The sequence below is a fragment of the Rhinopithecus roxellana genome, chromosome 11, assembly GCF_007565055.1.
Source record: "Rhinopithecus roxellana isolate Shanxi Qingling chromosome 11, ASM756505v1, whole genome shotgun sequence".
Classification (NCBI taxonomy): Eukaryota; Metazoa; Chordata; class Mammalia; order Primates; family Cercopithecidae; genus Rhinopithecus; species Rhinopithecus roxellana.
Window position 1 is genome coordinate 40,939,033 of NC_044559.1, and position 15,204 is coordinate 40,954,236.

General features: G+C 40.3%; 1 protein-coding gene across 2 annotated transcripts in view; it reads right to left on the reverse strand.

The window, feature by feature from the left end:
• Positions 1-15,204, reverse strand: part of MCMBP (minichromosome maintenance complex binding protein) — a 46,388-nt gene that overhangs the window by 8,222 nt on the left and 22,962 nt on the right. Inside the window, exons 7-12 of one of the 2 annotated variants that reach the window (XM_010375986.2) lie at positions 12,995-13,146; positions 11,237-11,337; positions 6,058-6,230; positions 5,278-5,401; positions 3,652-3,769; positions 997-1,162 (exon numbers count right to left, since the gene is read on the reverse strand). In XM_010375986.2, coding sequence (XP_010374288.1) covers positions 997-1,162; positions 3,652-3,769; positions 5,278-5,401; positions 6,058-6,230; positions 11,237-11,337; positions 12,995-13,146 — 834 coding nt within the window. Of the gene's footprint in view, positions 1-996; positions 1,163-3,651; positions 3,770-5,277; positions 5,402-6,051; positions 6,231-11,236; positions 11,338-12,994; positions 13,147-15,204 lie in introns of both variants that reach the window. The other variant, XM_010375985.2, reaches the window with a different exon arrangement.

The following is a 15,204-nucleotide window of genomic DNA, read 5'->3' on the forward strand; positions in this document are numbered from 1 at the left end:
ACCTGGGAGTTGGAGCTTGCAGTGAGCCAAGATTACACCACTGCACTCCAGCCTGGGCAACAGGGCAAGAGTCTGTCTCAAAAAAAAAAAAATCTATTAGATCAGCTTCCTCCCATTTCAGTTTTTTAAAAAGCTATTTGGGGCAGGTGCAGTGGCTCACACCTATAATCCCAGCACTGTGGGAGGCCAAGGCAGGAGGATCCCTTGAGCCCAGGAATTCAAGATCAGCTGGGCAACACAGTGAGACCCTGTGTCTACCGTTCCTTACACTCACTGAATGAAAAATTTTAGGTTATATACAACTACACAAAGAACCCAACATTGTAGGCCCATACATATGGCTCCAACCATCTGCTGACGCAATAAAACTTTTCACCAAAGAACCCTTATCACCCTCAACATCTAATACTACCCTTTATATTACTGCTCCTTTATATTAATACTACCCTTTATATTATTGCTCCATTATAAATAATATACATATTATGTATTATTTTATTATTAATTACACATTATTTATATATATTTTATATATTATTGCTCCATATAGTTATTTTTATTATAAATTATAAAACATATAAATATGTATATATAATATATATTATATATTAGAAGATATATGATACATAACATATATAGTATCTGTTCTATTGTACTCCATTATATTACTACCCTTTATATTATTGCTCCATTATAAATATATAAAATACATTATATAAAATATATATTAGATAGAAGATATATGATAACATTATATATATAGTATTTGTTCTGTTATACTACTTTCAGAATACCATGGCAAAACAGAGTTGGTATATACAATTTAATTTAGTTTATAACATGCTTTAATCAAATTCATATGCCAAGCCTTTATCTTATGTTATTTGTTAAATGTGAATTTGTCTTTGTCCATAGATACTCTTCTAAAAGTTATTCCTAGATCTGGCTTTAGTGGAAAGGAAGTCAGAAATGGAAGGGAAACATCTATGTACGTACCTGGGGTATCCAGCTGCCCCTGTTCCAGGAGAGTCTCATCAATGACAAGGGAAGTATTGCTGGGCAGCTGGAGGAGCCCACTGACCAAGCGATTGGCTGTGTAGTCTTTGTGGGGAATGAATTTCAAATGGTTCATGTTCTCTATAGTCATCTGTAGACGAAAAGACTGCAAAAAGAAATTTTTTAGTGAACAAGAATTTAAGTTTCCGTTTTAAGAAAATATGTACTTAGAATTAAACATTGTGTTTCATATGGAAAAAGTGATCTTACACATTTCTAAGGGAGTAGTGATATGGTTTCTTGAACTCTAGAAGCAAAAATAGTATCTAGATCTTACATTTGAATTTCATCCATTCTATGAGCTGCTTTATTTTCAAATGTCTTGTTCAATATTCTTGAAAATCAATTTTTTTTTTGGCCAGGCACGGTGGCTCAAGCCTGTAATCCCAGCACTTTGGGAGGCTGAGATGGGCGGATCACGAGGTCAGGAGATCGAGACCATCCAGGCTAACACGGTGAAACCCCGTCTCTACTAAAATACAAAAAAAATTAGCCTGGCGAGGTGGCGGGCACCTGTAGTCCCAGCTACTTGGGAGGTTGAGGCAGGAGAATGACATAAACCCGGGAGGCGGAGCCTGCAGTGAGCTGAGATCTGGCCACTGCACTCCAGCCTGGGAAACAGAGAGAGACTCCGTCTCAAAAATAAATAAATAAATAAATAAATAAATAAATAAATAAATAAATAAATAAGAAAATCAATTTTTATTTAACCAAGGAAACAAATGGTAGATAACTGACATACAAATATTAAATACCCCAAAGCCTAACCTCTTTCACCTAACACATGCTAGCTAGCAAAAAGAAAATGTTAATTTATTTTTCAAGACAGGTAGAGAAAAGCTTAATTTTCCTCTATATTCTTTGAGTTAAAATTATATTGATTCATCATAGACATTTTTGAACAAACTTTTCAGAGAAAAATCAAGGAGCAGAGCACACTGAGCTGTGGGGCACCTGCTGCAGCTCTCGGGAGGTGCCTCCAGGATGCGTGCACCTTCTCGCTCAGTGTAACGAGAAAGTGACCCTCTAGCTCCTCCTCTAGCTCCTGAGCCACCATTCCCAACACCCTCTGTGCTCTGCCTCATACACCAATCCATTCTTCCACCCCTCCAGCCTGAAACAATGTGGCAGGGATGGAGAAGAGGGTATGGTGGGGGAAGGCTGTCAAGGAAGAGGTAAGATATATTGCAAAAATTTAGAGGAGTTTTGTTATCTCAGTGATTCTAAGAAAACAAGGGGAGCTTAGGGGTGGTTAAATGACCTACCATGTATTAATTTGTTTGTTGGTCTTCTACCTAAATTAAACTCTGTGAGGGCAAAGGATCTGACTGTTTCAATAATTCTCAAAATGTGGTCCCAACAACTCCCAGGGAATTGCTTAAACCCTTTTACGGGGTCAATCAGGTTAAAATCATGCATGGATAAAAGATCCTTTCAATATATGAGACTAATGAATTTTACCATAGCAGACTATGGAAAGTTTACGAATAGGATTTCAGATTCCACACTTAACTATCTTTAAGAAAATGTCATGTGGACAGTTTTGGTCTAGTATCAAAGACCACCACCCAGTTATCTGCAAAGGCTATCGAAACCATCCTTCCTTTACCAACTACTTTTCCATCTGTGTGAGGTCAGCTTTCCTTCACATACTTCAATCAAAACCTGAGATTACAACAGACTGAAGGCCGAAGAAGATACAAGCATCCATTGTCTCCTATTAATCCAGACATTAAAGAGATTTGCAAGAATGTAAAACAATGTCACTTTTATCACTAATCATTTTTGGCTTGGGAAAAGTTTTTATAAAAATATTTATATGTAATTTTTTATGTTTAATAGATGTATTTGCTTCATCATCTAGTTTGGTAAGTTAATGATAAATATAATCATAACATGAAAAACAGCTCTTTGAGTACTAATACATTTTTCAGAGTGTAAAGTGAGTCTAAGGAGACTGAGAACTGCTGGTGTACTCTGGTCCACGTCTGCTTCTTGAGGGCCTGGATAAGTGCTAGCACTGAGACACTCAATACATTTGGTTCAATAAGGATCTAGTGGACCTTCTTCAGTTTTCAAAGAAGTGATCAGTATTTTCAGTCACACAACCGATCAGAAGCAATTCCCGTTCCCAAGATCCTACCACCACACAAGTACTGCATTCCAAATACCCTGGCAAATAAAGTGGGCTCAACTTTCCAAACAGGAATTAAAATTGAGGCAATGGAGATAAAGAACTTTATTACCTCAACTAAAAGAATTATGCTCCTATAATTTAGAGTTTATTTAGATTTAAGACTTTAGTGTACAAAAAGGATACCAAATTGGACAAATTGGTATCAACAGAGTGTAATTTTAAGGGAGTTACTGCAATTGTGTTAATTGTTAGACTTACAGAAATTTGTGCTTAGGCAAAAACAAAAAAAAAGTGAAACTTTTAGGGGAAAGTACGTTTTAAATTACGTAACTTGGCAGGCTTTGTTTCCCCTTAAATAAGCTCTATTAAAAACTCTAAGTTAAATATTTGAGGTGAATGAAAGAGATGGATTTGTTAAGTGTGCTTAGGTTTATAATACATATTTATATTCATCTTACTGCTGGAACAAGATGTTGAATAATTCGATACAAGTGTTCCGTGAAGGTACTATTCCGTGGGCAACCACTCAAATTAACTGTAAATTTTCCTAGTGGAAGGACATCTCTTCTTGTATATCTAGAAAAGAAAGAAATCAATCAGTAAGATGCTGAAGTGATTTCCTGATTTCTATTGAAAAGCAAAGAGTAGAAAAATTAGCTTAATATTGTCATTAAAAATAAACCAGAATATTCTGACTAGTTATTTTATCAGAATAACAGCAATAAAAGTAATAGCCAATATTTGTATGTAAGTGCTGCTGGTCATGTGCCAGAGACTGTTCTGAGTACGTAAATGCTTCCTCATTTAACCCCTAACCATTCAGAGGTAGGTACTGCTGTCTTTGCTTTACAGATGAGAAATCTGAGGCACAGAGATGATAATAAGCAACATACTCATCTAGCCGGAAGCTGCCAGAACTGGGATATGAATCCGGATAGTCTGGTTACAGAGTCTGTGCTCTCAACCATTATGTACTACTGTCACAGAATGATCTGAGAAAAGATAAGATTTACAGCACAAAGATGTTTCCTGCAACTTTGTAATAGAGAAAAGCTAGGAAAACCTGAACATTTAGGGAAATGGTTACAGTATGGTACAACTGCATAGTGAAATACTTTGCAGCCACTACAAAGTTCATGAAGCATTATGATGGGAAAATGTTTAATATATATCAACTGCTGAAAACAAGACACGGATCTGTGCTTAGAGTATAACTAAGATCTATGCAGGGATGTATACGTATGTAAACAAAAACCAATGAACGTGAACCAAAAGGGTAACAGAGGTTCTAAGTGGTGAAATTACAAATGATGTGCATTTTCCTCTTTATGTTCTTGTAACCTGTCAAAGGTCCACACTAATTTTAAAATCAGAAAACAAATACAGTGGAGTCAAGGGATGCAGTGCTAGTGTCAATGTCCACGTTAAATGTGCACATGACGTCGTGCCTTGGGATGTATAAACAGAGTGTTCAGAATGCAAAAAGGATAAAACAGCTCATTTTACTCATCAGCCAGGTCCTTTATCTCAGGGGTCCCCCACGCCCAGGCCGTGGACCAGGACCCCTTAGGAACCGCGCCACAACGCAGGAGGTGAGGGGTGGGCGAACGGGCATTACTGCCTGAGCTCCATCTCCTGTCAGATCAGCAGTGGCATCAGACTCTCACAGGAGCGCGAACCCTACTGTGAACTGCACATTTGTGTGTTCCTTATGAGAATCTAACTAGTGCCTGATGATCTGAGGTGGAACAGTTTCATCCTGAAACCATCCCCACTCTGGTCCATGGAAAAATGGTCTTCCATGAAACGGGTCCTTGGTGCCAAAAAGGTTGGGGACTACTGCTTTATCTGATTTTGGCTCTAAAATTTAAGGGGACATAATCAAAATGCTAAATTTCTCACAGTAAAACTGTGAGAAAAGGAATTTGTCTGTGATTTGGTTTAACAGTTGTTACACTGAAAAGATAAAAACCATCTGATGAAGCCCAATAAGGAAAACACACAAATTACACCAGCAATATCCCCGCTCTTCCACTTCTACACACACCAAACTCCCCTAATTCCCACCAGGATACAGCACTTACACTGTGGAGATGAGATGTAATATTAGGTATTCAGCAGCCAAACTATCCCCTAGAAGGGCATGAGTGAGGAACCCAAGAAGTTCTGCTCTGACTGGAGACAATTCGGACATGAAACTTGAAACAACTGAAGGAGAAAAGGAGACCTGAGTCAGGACACACACACCAGTTCCTCTCAAGTGTCTTAGGTGAAAAATAACTACGTGGGCAAAGCGCAACAATTCAGTAGACAGTAAGTAAAGCTTAACATATCAGTAAGTGACACTGATCTTAAAAATAAGACAGTTTGCATCCTCCTTTTTTTTTTCTTTTGAGACTGAGTTTTGTTCCTTTTTGCCCAGCCTGGAGTGCAATGGCGCCATCTCGGCTGACCGCAACCTCTGCCTCTGGTTCAAGTGATTCTCCTGCCTCAGCCTTCCGAGTAGCTGGGATTACAGGCACATGCCACCACACCTGGCTAATTTTGTATTTTTAGTAGAGATGGGGTTTCACTATATTGGCCAGGCTGGTCTCGAACTCCTGACCTCAGGTGATCCACCCACCTCGGCCTCCCAAAGTGCTGAGATTGCAGGCGTGAGCCACTGCACCCAGCCTCGTATACTTCTTTTTTGTCCTCGTTTCAATGAAGAGAATTAATGTAAGAGAAAAATGGGGCAATAAGAGAGAGATTGTGAGGAATGAAGACCTGACTCTTAATTCCACTATGAGCATGTTACAGGCAGCTCTAGACACACACTGAGGCTAACAGTCGATAGTTCACTAGGCTGTAACACTTACACTTACAGGTTTTGCTCTCCTCTTTGTTAAGGCAGGCAGGCAATAACGGGTTGATGTGTTGCAACTTCTGGGCTAAGATCACATGAATTCTCGGCACTAATGAAGCAGGAGGACTGTGTACTCTCTGCTCCTCTGCTGTGTCCGTGCACTCCATCGGATCCAGCAGCGCAGAGGCATCCCTGCGGAGAGACAATAAAGTTTCAATTTAGAGAGACATCAATTGCACAGATACAAAAATAATATGCACCTTAGAAAACAAAATTACAGTCCAAGCCAAGAATATTTCCACCTGTACATCTCCTTAAAGAACAGAAAGTGGCCTCTCATTCTAAAGTGTTAACATCACACAGACTTCAGGCTTGTTAAGACATATCATGAAATAATGCATTTATTCCATTTTTCAAGAACAGTGTTTTTTTTTTTTTTTGGATGGAGTCTTACTGTGTTGCCCAGGTTGGAGTGCAGCGGTGTGATCTCGGCTCATTGCAACCTCTGCCTCCTGGGTTCAAGCGACTCTCGTGCCTCAGCCTCCTGAGTAGCTGAGATTACAGGTGTGTGCCACCAAGCCTGGCTAATTTTTGTATTTTTTTTTTTTTTTTTTTTTTTTTGAGAGGGAGTCTCACTCTGTCGCCCAGGCTGGAGTGCAATGGCCGGATCTCAGCTCACTGCAAGCTCCGCCTCCCGGGTTCACGCCATTCTCCTGCCTCAGCCTCCCAAGTGGCTGGGATTACAGGCGCCCGCCACCTCGCCCGGCTAGTTTTTTTGTATTTTTTAGTAGAGACGGGGTTTCACCGTGTTAGCCAGGATGGTCTCGATCTCCTGACCTCGTGATCCGCCCGTCTCGGCCTCCCAAAGTGCTGGGATTACAGGCTTGAGCCACCGCGCCTGGCCGAATTTTTGTATTTTTAGTAGAGACAGGGTTTCACTATGTTGGCCAGGCTGGTCTCGAACTCCTGAACTCAAGTGATCTGCCTGCCTTGGCCTCCCAAAGTGCTGGGATTACAGGTGTGAGTCACCGTGCCTGGCCAGGAACAATATTTTTTATTCAGCGCTTCAATAAATGGAATGTAGGATGTCACTCATAAGGCTATTTCAAAACACAGGTACTCCTTGAACTATTGGCTGAGACATCGAATACTTGACAGCAGATCTCAAAAACTGGGGTCTTTTTCTCAAAAGCCATCCGGTATCTATTAGTGTGTAGAGAATCCATTCATCTCCTATCTTGCTAATTGTATTTCCTAAATTTTATTCTTACATGATCCTTCAAATACTGAGTAGACAAGCAATTGAAAGTTATGAATTTTTCAGATTTGCTAAATGAATTTGCAGATAGATTTGTGAGACGACTGAAACAAATGGCTAAAATGCTTTTAGATCTTGACTTTCTAGATTCTATAGACACTGAAGTAATAAATTCAGACTCCTGTATATTTTAATACAAGCATAATAACCTTTTCCATAGTACGTACCATGTGACAGACAATGTTCAATGCTTTACACGTACAAATTCACCAAAACCTCACATCTACCTTGATTTACAACAAGGAAACCAAGCCCAACGTCACACAGCTAGTAAGTGGCCAAGTCAGGACTCCAACCCAGGCTGTCTGCCTGTCTGTGCTCTTAACCTCTGTGATGGTTAATACTGAGTGTCAATCTGACTGGATTGAAGGATGCAAAGTACTGTTCCAGGGTATGTCTGTGAGGGTGCTGCCAAAGGAGATTAACATTTGAGTCAGTGGGCTGGGAGAGGCAGACGCACCCTCAGTCTGGGTGGGCAGCATCTAATCAGCTGCCAGCATAAAGGCAGGCATGGAAAGAGCAGACTGGTTGAGTCTTCCGGCCTCCATCTTTCTCTCATGCTGGATGCTTCCTGCCCTCAAACATCAGACTTGCAAGTTCTTCAGTTTTTGGACTCTTGGACCTACACCAGTGGTTTGCCAGGGCCTCTTAGGCCTTCAGCCATGGACTGAAGCCTGCACTATTGGCTTCCCTACTTTTGAGGTTTTGGGACTCAGACTGGCTTCCTTGCTCCTCAGCTTGCAGACGGCCTATTGTGGGACTTTACTTTGTGATCGTGTGAGTCAATTCTCCTAATAAACTCCCCTTCATATATTCATCTATCCTATCAGTTCTGACCCTTTAGAGAAACCTGACTAATAAAACCTCTAAACTAAACTGCATCAATAGTGAAGTAACTAAAGCAGGAAAGTCATCATAATCAGAAATTGCCAAGATGAACAATCTCATACACTATTATTAAGGGATGGTTAAGCTCAAAGTTGTTTAAAATTTTTGTTTTGTACCATTTTTTTTTAACTGTGAAAAATGTTAAGTTCATCTTACACAGAAACTAAGATGTACGATGATGAATGTCCAGTATTCAACAAGAGGACTCTGGTGTAGATGAGGGACATTAGCCCTTGCTTTTGGCAATCTCAAAGCAAAACAAAAAAGAATGAGGAAGATCTAGATTTCCAAGACATGTTGTTAATAAAAAAATTAAACAGTGTAAAAGAGTACATATACTATGCTACCTTTTATAGAAGAAAAAGGTAGAAATAAAATGTAGACTTATCTACTTATTTTTGTGTAAAAAAAATACAGGACAGATAAACCAGAAACTATGGTTCCCTAAGGAGGCTGGGTGGGAACAGACAGCAGGAATGGGGATAGCTGAGAATGACACCTCTGAGAATCTTTTTGTATAGTTTGAATTTGGCAACAATGTTAATGTTTCCTATATTAAAAAGAAAAAAACCAGTAAGGATGGAGGAAAAACTGAAGTGAAACATAATCAGACATAAATGAATCTAAGTAGAATAAATAATGAAATCACACTGAAGGGGAAGAAAAGTTACCAGAGTAACTGGAACACAGCTCTGACTACACGGCTGCATTCTAAAATAAAAATGAACTGGAAATGTACTGAACACTCATTACTAGTTTGTTTTGTAGTAGTATGGTTTACCAATTCTGAAATTCCCTTCTGTATATGGCAGAAATGGGGAAACGACAGATTGTGAATAATGGGAATCAAATTTGTTAGAAAAGGAAGTCATAAATATAGAAAGGAGACCAACTAGAACATGTGACTCCTGCTGTGCTGAACTGGAATCAGAAATATGAACCCATGGTTTCTCATAGATGTTAGAAATATACAAAACATGCATGTGTGAGTATGTATGTGTGCATTTAAATGTGTATGCATATATATGTAAACATATGTTGCATATATCCTAGCTCTGTCTGCTTTAAGGGCCTAGATGCAGAGCTAACCCAGTACCAACGAGCACATCTAGGACTCAGATCTTCAAAGTATACGATGAAGCTGCAACAGCTTCATATGCCAGAAAATAAATGTTAAAAAATAATAAGATCTTCTCAAAAAAAGGACCCAGCACCTGCTTAAAGTGGCTCCCACTAGCCACATCTGGGAAAACTTGGGTCTCAAAATAAAATAATGATATTAACATTGAATAAAATCAGAATCTATTAGTCCATACTAAATATAAGTAAATAAATTACTTGAATAAACAAACGGAAGAAATATCTTTTATAGTAGAATGCCAATAAATAAATGTACTGAGTTAGAGAATTGCCAACATAGTAATAACTGATTCAAGCAAGAATCATCAATTAATGCTAAAATAAATTGGTGAAAGTTTAGTAAGAAACTGGATATTTACGTCCCAAAGTATCTTCCTCCAAGTTACTTGTCAATTACAAAGTGAGAAATGTATCTTTAGAGAAGAGGCATCTGGAAGACACCACCTTAACCAACTGATGAAAATTAACCTCACCAGTAAAGCGACAGACTGACATCACATGCCCCCTGCTGTAACATACTGAGGATACATCACTTCTGTAATATTCCTGCCAAAAATGCACAACATTGAGTCTAACCATGAGGAAACCAGTAACTAGTAACTGGCCTACACTCTTCAAAAACGTCAAGGCTTTCTGCTCTCTACCACGTGAGAAGACAGCCATCTGCAAACTAGGAAGTGGGCCCTCACTAGAAACCAGATCTGCTGGGAACTTGATTTTGGACTTCCCAGCCTCCAGAACTACTGGAAGACATATAATATTTCTGTTGTTTAAGGGGGAAAAAAAAGTGGCAAGACCATGAAAGACAAAGGCTGAGGACTATTTCAGATTGAACTCTAGTTATTTAGGTTTATGTTTTATAGAGGTATGAGTTAACAATTCTGAAATTCCCTTTTCTATGTTGTACAAATGTGCAAATGACAGATCGTGAAAAATGGGAATCAAGTTTAAGAGAGTTACACTAACACAGAAAGGAGAACAAGTAGAACGACACCTGTGGTGCTGAACTGGAATCAGAAATACAGTATGAACTCAGTAGAAACAGAGAATAAGCAAGCTTCCGAACCCTGGACTGGGGGATACGGAAGGGAGAACTGTAAGAAAGAACATGATTAAGACAATTAGTGAAATTGGCCGGGCGCGGTGGCTCAAGCCTGTAATCCCAGCACTTTGGGAGGCCGAAGCGGGCGGATCACGAGGTCAGGAGATCGAGACCATCCTGGCTAACAGGGTGAAACCCCGTCTCTACTAAAAAATACAAAAAACTAGCCGGGCGAGGTGGTGGTGGCGCCTGTAGTCCCAGCTACTCGGGAGGTTGAGGCAGGAGAATGGCGAGAACCCCGGAGGTAGAGCTTGCTGTGAGCTGAGATCCAGCCACTGCACTCCAGCCTGGGCAACAGAGCAAGACTCTGTCTCAAAAAAAAAAAAAAAAAAAAAAAAAAAAAAAAACTCCAAGTCCACCTAAGGCAAGGACAGGAGTTGTAATTAAAAAGACAATTAGTGAAATTAAGTCCAGATTGTGGATTAGTGTATTGTGTATTTGTGGCAAATTTCCTAGTTTTGATACCTGTACTCTGATTACATATAAGAAAGTCAGTGCTCTTAGGAAATGTTGACAAGCAGTTGGGGTAAAAGGGTTTGATTTCTGCAACATACTTTCAAGTGTTTCGGAAAAATGTGTGCATCCATAGAGAGCACAAATGAATGACAGAGCGCATGGGGTGCACGTGTTTACAACTGGTACATCCGGGAAGAAGGAAAAGGGAGTTCTTCAAAACCATCCTGTAACTTTCCCGAAAACCTAAAATTACATAAAAATAAAGGAGACCAGAAAAAGAGCACACAGACTCACCTTTCATCGTTATTCAGTATACTCAGCACAGGATCCACAGACAGTATGCCATATAGCTCAAGAATGTCATTTACTTTGAAACAATCCCAATCTTCATAAACCTAAGAAGAGACCACATGAAATCATACTAATTTTAGATCAGGAAATGGACCTTAAAGCAAGTCCTTTATTTTATAAATTTTTATAAATTGAGACCAAGAGTTACTCTGCTAGTTAGCAAATAAGTGAAAAACCAAAACACAGGATGCCTAACTTCCAGACTAATATCTGTTTTCAATATACCACAGTACTACAAAAAAAAAAAAAAGTCTTTTCCTAAAATTAAAAAAAGGTTTTTCCCAAAGGCTGACAGTTAAAACTAGAAACGTGCACTATCTCAAAACCTATTAACCACACCAAGAAAAGTAAAAAACAAAAACAAGACGATTAACTTTGCATTTATTCATAAACTGCAACATCGGACTAACACAAAACTTGGAATGGCCAGGAGATTTTTCACAATTAAAAAAAAAAAAAAACTTTCAAAATTGTCATGATGGACTTTAGTAATAGTCAAGGCCATTTATTTACTGATCAGACCTGGTAGAAGCATGGCAGGGGAAAAAGTGGTAATTTTGGTCCCTGTGCTATATGACTGAAGTGTCATTTTAATTAAAACCACTGAGAATCTGGGTGCAGTGGCTCACCCCTGGAATCCCAGCACTTTGGAAGGCTGAGGTGGGTGGATCACTTGAGGTCAGGAGGTCAAGACCAGCCTAGCCAACACAGTGAAACCCCATCTCTACGAAAAATACAAAAAACTAGCTGGGTGTGGTGGCGCACGCCTGTAATCTCAGCTACTCAGGAGGCTGAGGCACGAGAATCGCCTGAACCCAGGAGGTAGAAGTTGCAGTGAGCTGAGATCATGCCACTGCACACCAGCCTGGACAACAGAGTGAGACTGCCTCAATAAAACAAAACAAATCCCCCTGCCACCAAAACAAGAAAACCCACAATGCACAAAGGATGGAAATCCTTAACAATCATTTTAAAACCTTCTGTCACTTTCTCATTTATCAGCATCAAAACACTAGAATAAGTAAGATGGAAGAACAAACTATTAAAAGTTTTCTTCCTTCTGTTTTATTTTAAATACAAGTGAGAAATAGGTTTTGCTGAGAGAAGGAAGAAGACAAAAATGAAGATTATATGTTAGAAATGATACAGGAAGGGAACAGACATAATTTGAAAGTTGTTCTGCTTCTGCATTTGAGATGTTCTTCGATTCTTTTAACTTGTGAATATGTTAGCTTATATGCAAAAGGAACATGCAGAGGTGTGATTAATAACCTTGAAATGGGGGGATTATCCTCGATTAACTGGGTGGGCCCCATGTAGTCACACAGATTCTTAAAACCGGGGAACCTTTCCTGGTTGTGGTCAGATGAGATGTCACCATGAAAAAAATGGTCAGACAAATGCAATGTTGCTGGCTGTGAATATGGAAGAAGGAGCCACAAGCCAAGGAAATTCTCCCTTAGGGGCTCCGAGAAAGGAATGTAGCCCTGCTGGCACCTGGAGTTTACCTCGGTGAGACCATGTTGGATTTCTGACCTAAAGCCTATAAGATGATAAACTTTTGCTGCTTTAGGCTATTAAATTTGCAGTGATTTGCTATAGCTAGTCCAGCATAAGAAAACGAATGCAAATGCTCAGACACTAAGCTACTTTCTGAGACACATAACATGTCAATGTCGGACCTAAGAAAGGTTTTGTTACCTTCACAAGGCACGCAGGGCCCTTCTCTCCTGGCAATGGAAAATTCAAATCAAAAGGAGAAGAGAAGTTCAGAGAGTTCAGCTGTTGCCCAGTAGAAGCTTCGGTTTCTAAGCGTTTTGGCTCTCCACACCATTGAAGACCACCAACGCCCCCTAAATTCAAAGGATAGCATTGCACTTAGTCATTTCTTTTTTTTTTTTTTGAGGCGGAGTCACTCTGTCACCCGGACTGGAGTGCAGTGGCCGGATCTCAGCTCACTGCAAGCTCCGCCTCCCAGGTTTACGCCATTCTCCTGCCTCAGCCTCCCGAGTAGCTGGGGCTACAGGCGCCCGCCACCTCGCCCGGCTAGTTTTTGTATTTTTTAGTAGAGACGGGGTTTCACTGTGTTAGCCAGGATGGTCTCGATCTCCTGACCTCGTGATCCGCCCGTCTCAGCCTCCCAAAGTGCTGGGATTACAGGCTTGAGCCACCGCGCCCGGCCGCACTTAATCGTTTCTAAGGCCTCCTGGAGAAAAAGAACGTTCCATAAGTGCCTTTCAAGTTTGACATATGTGATGCTTCTGAGCTTGCAAAGTTCAAGTTGTTACAGTTTTTAAGGAAACAGCACATACTAACAAAGTCTTTTGTTTGATCTGTAAGAGAACAAAGATAAATATGAAGATCTAAAAATTTTACTTTTTTCCCTTACTATAAAGGTATCAAAAAATTCCTCCCATCAAATCTCATGTATAACCAGTTTCAAAAGCTGATTTGCAATATGGTTACTTTGACATCTTTGATTTAAGAAATACATGGTCTACCGACAGCAGAACTCCTTGGTAGAACATACTTTTTCTATTAATTAAGCAGAATAAAACCATACAGCAATAAATTAATTTACCAAATACTTGCTAATATCCAGTATGTATCAGGAATCAAACCAGTTGTTGGGGATATACAAGTCATTAAAAGAATAACCCCAACTCCTGAAGTAGTTACACCTTAGGGCTGATAACATGAGAATCAAATAATAGCCTGCCATACCATGAAATACCACTCAGCAATAAAAGGGACAAACTACTGAAATATTCCCGATCCTAACTGTGGTGGTGGCCACATGAATCCACCTATGTGATAAAACTGCAAAAAACAGGCCGGGCGCGGTGGCTCACATCTGTAATCCCAGCACTTTGGGAGGCCGAGGTGGGTGGATCACGAGGTCAGGAGATCGAGACCATCCTGGCTAACACAGTGAAACCCCATCTCTACTAAAAATACAAAAAATTAGCTGGGCGTGGTGGCGGGCGCCTGTTGTCCCAGCTACTCGGGAGGCTGAGGCAGGAGAATGGCGTGAACCTGGGAGGCGGAGCTTGCAGTGAGCCAAGATCGCGCCACTGCACTCCAGCCTGGGCGACAGAGCGAGACTCCATCTCAAAAACAAAAACAAAAACAAAAACACCCCACAAAACTGCAAAGAACTAAATCTTCACAAGTAAGTACATGTAAAAATGTGATTGTATCACCTGGGTGTGGTGGCTCACGCCTGTAATCCCAGCACTTCAGAAGGCTGAGACGAGAAGATTACAAGGTCAAGAGATCAAGAACATTTTGGCCAACATGGTGAAACCCCATGTCTACTAAAAATACAAAAACTAGTCAGGTGTGGTGGCGTGCGCCTATAGTCCCAGCTACTGTGGAGGCTGAGGCAGGAGAATCGCTTGAACCTGGGAGGCGGAGGTTGCAGTGAGCCGAGATTATGCTGCTGCACTCCAGCCTGAGAGACAGAGCAAAACTCCGTCTCAAAAAAAAAAAAAAAAAAAGAAAAGAAAAAAATGATTGTATCAATGTCCATTTCCTGGTTATGATATTCTACTATAATTATGTAAGGTGTTACCATTGGGGGAAGGAGAGGCTAAAAGGTATACAAGATCTTTCTGTATTATTTCTTTTTTTTTTTTTTTTCAGACAGAGTCTCGCCCTGTCACCCAGGCTGGAGCATGGTGGCATGATCACGGCTCACTGCAACCTTCGCCTCCCGGGTTCAAGCAATTTTCCTGCCTCAGCCTCCTAAGTAGCTGGGATTACAGGCATGCACAACCGTGCCCAGCTAATTTTTGTATTTTTAGTAGAGATGGGGTTTCACCATGCTGGCCAGACTGGAAATCCTGACCTCAAGTGATGTGCCTGCCTTGGTCTCCCGAAGGGCTGGGATTATGGGTGTGAGTCACCGC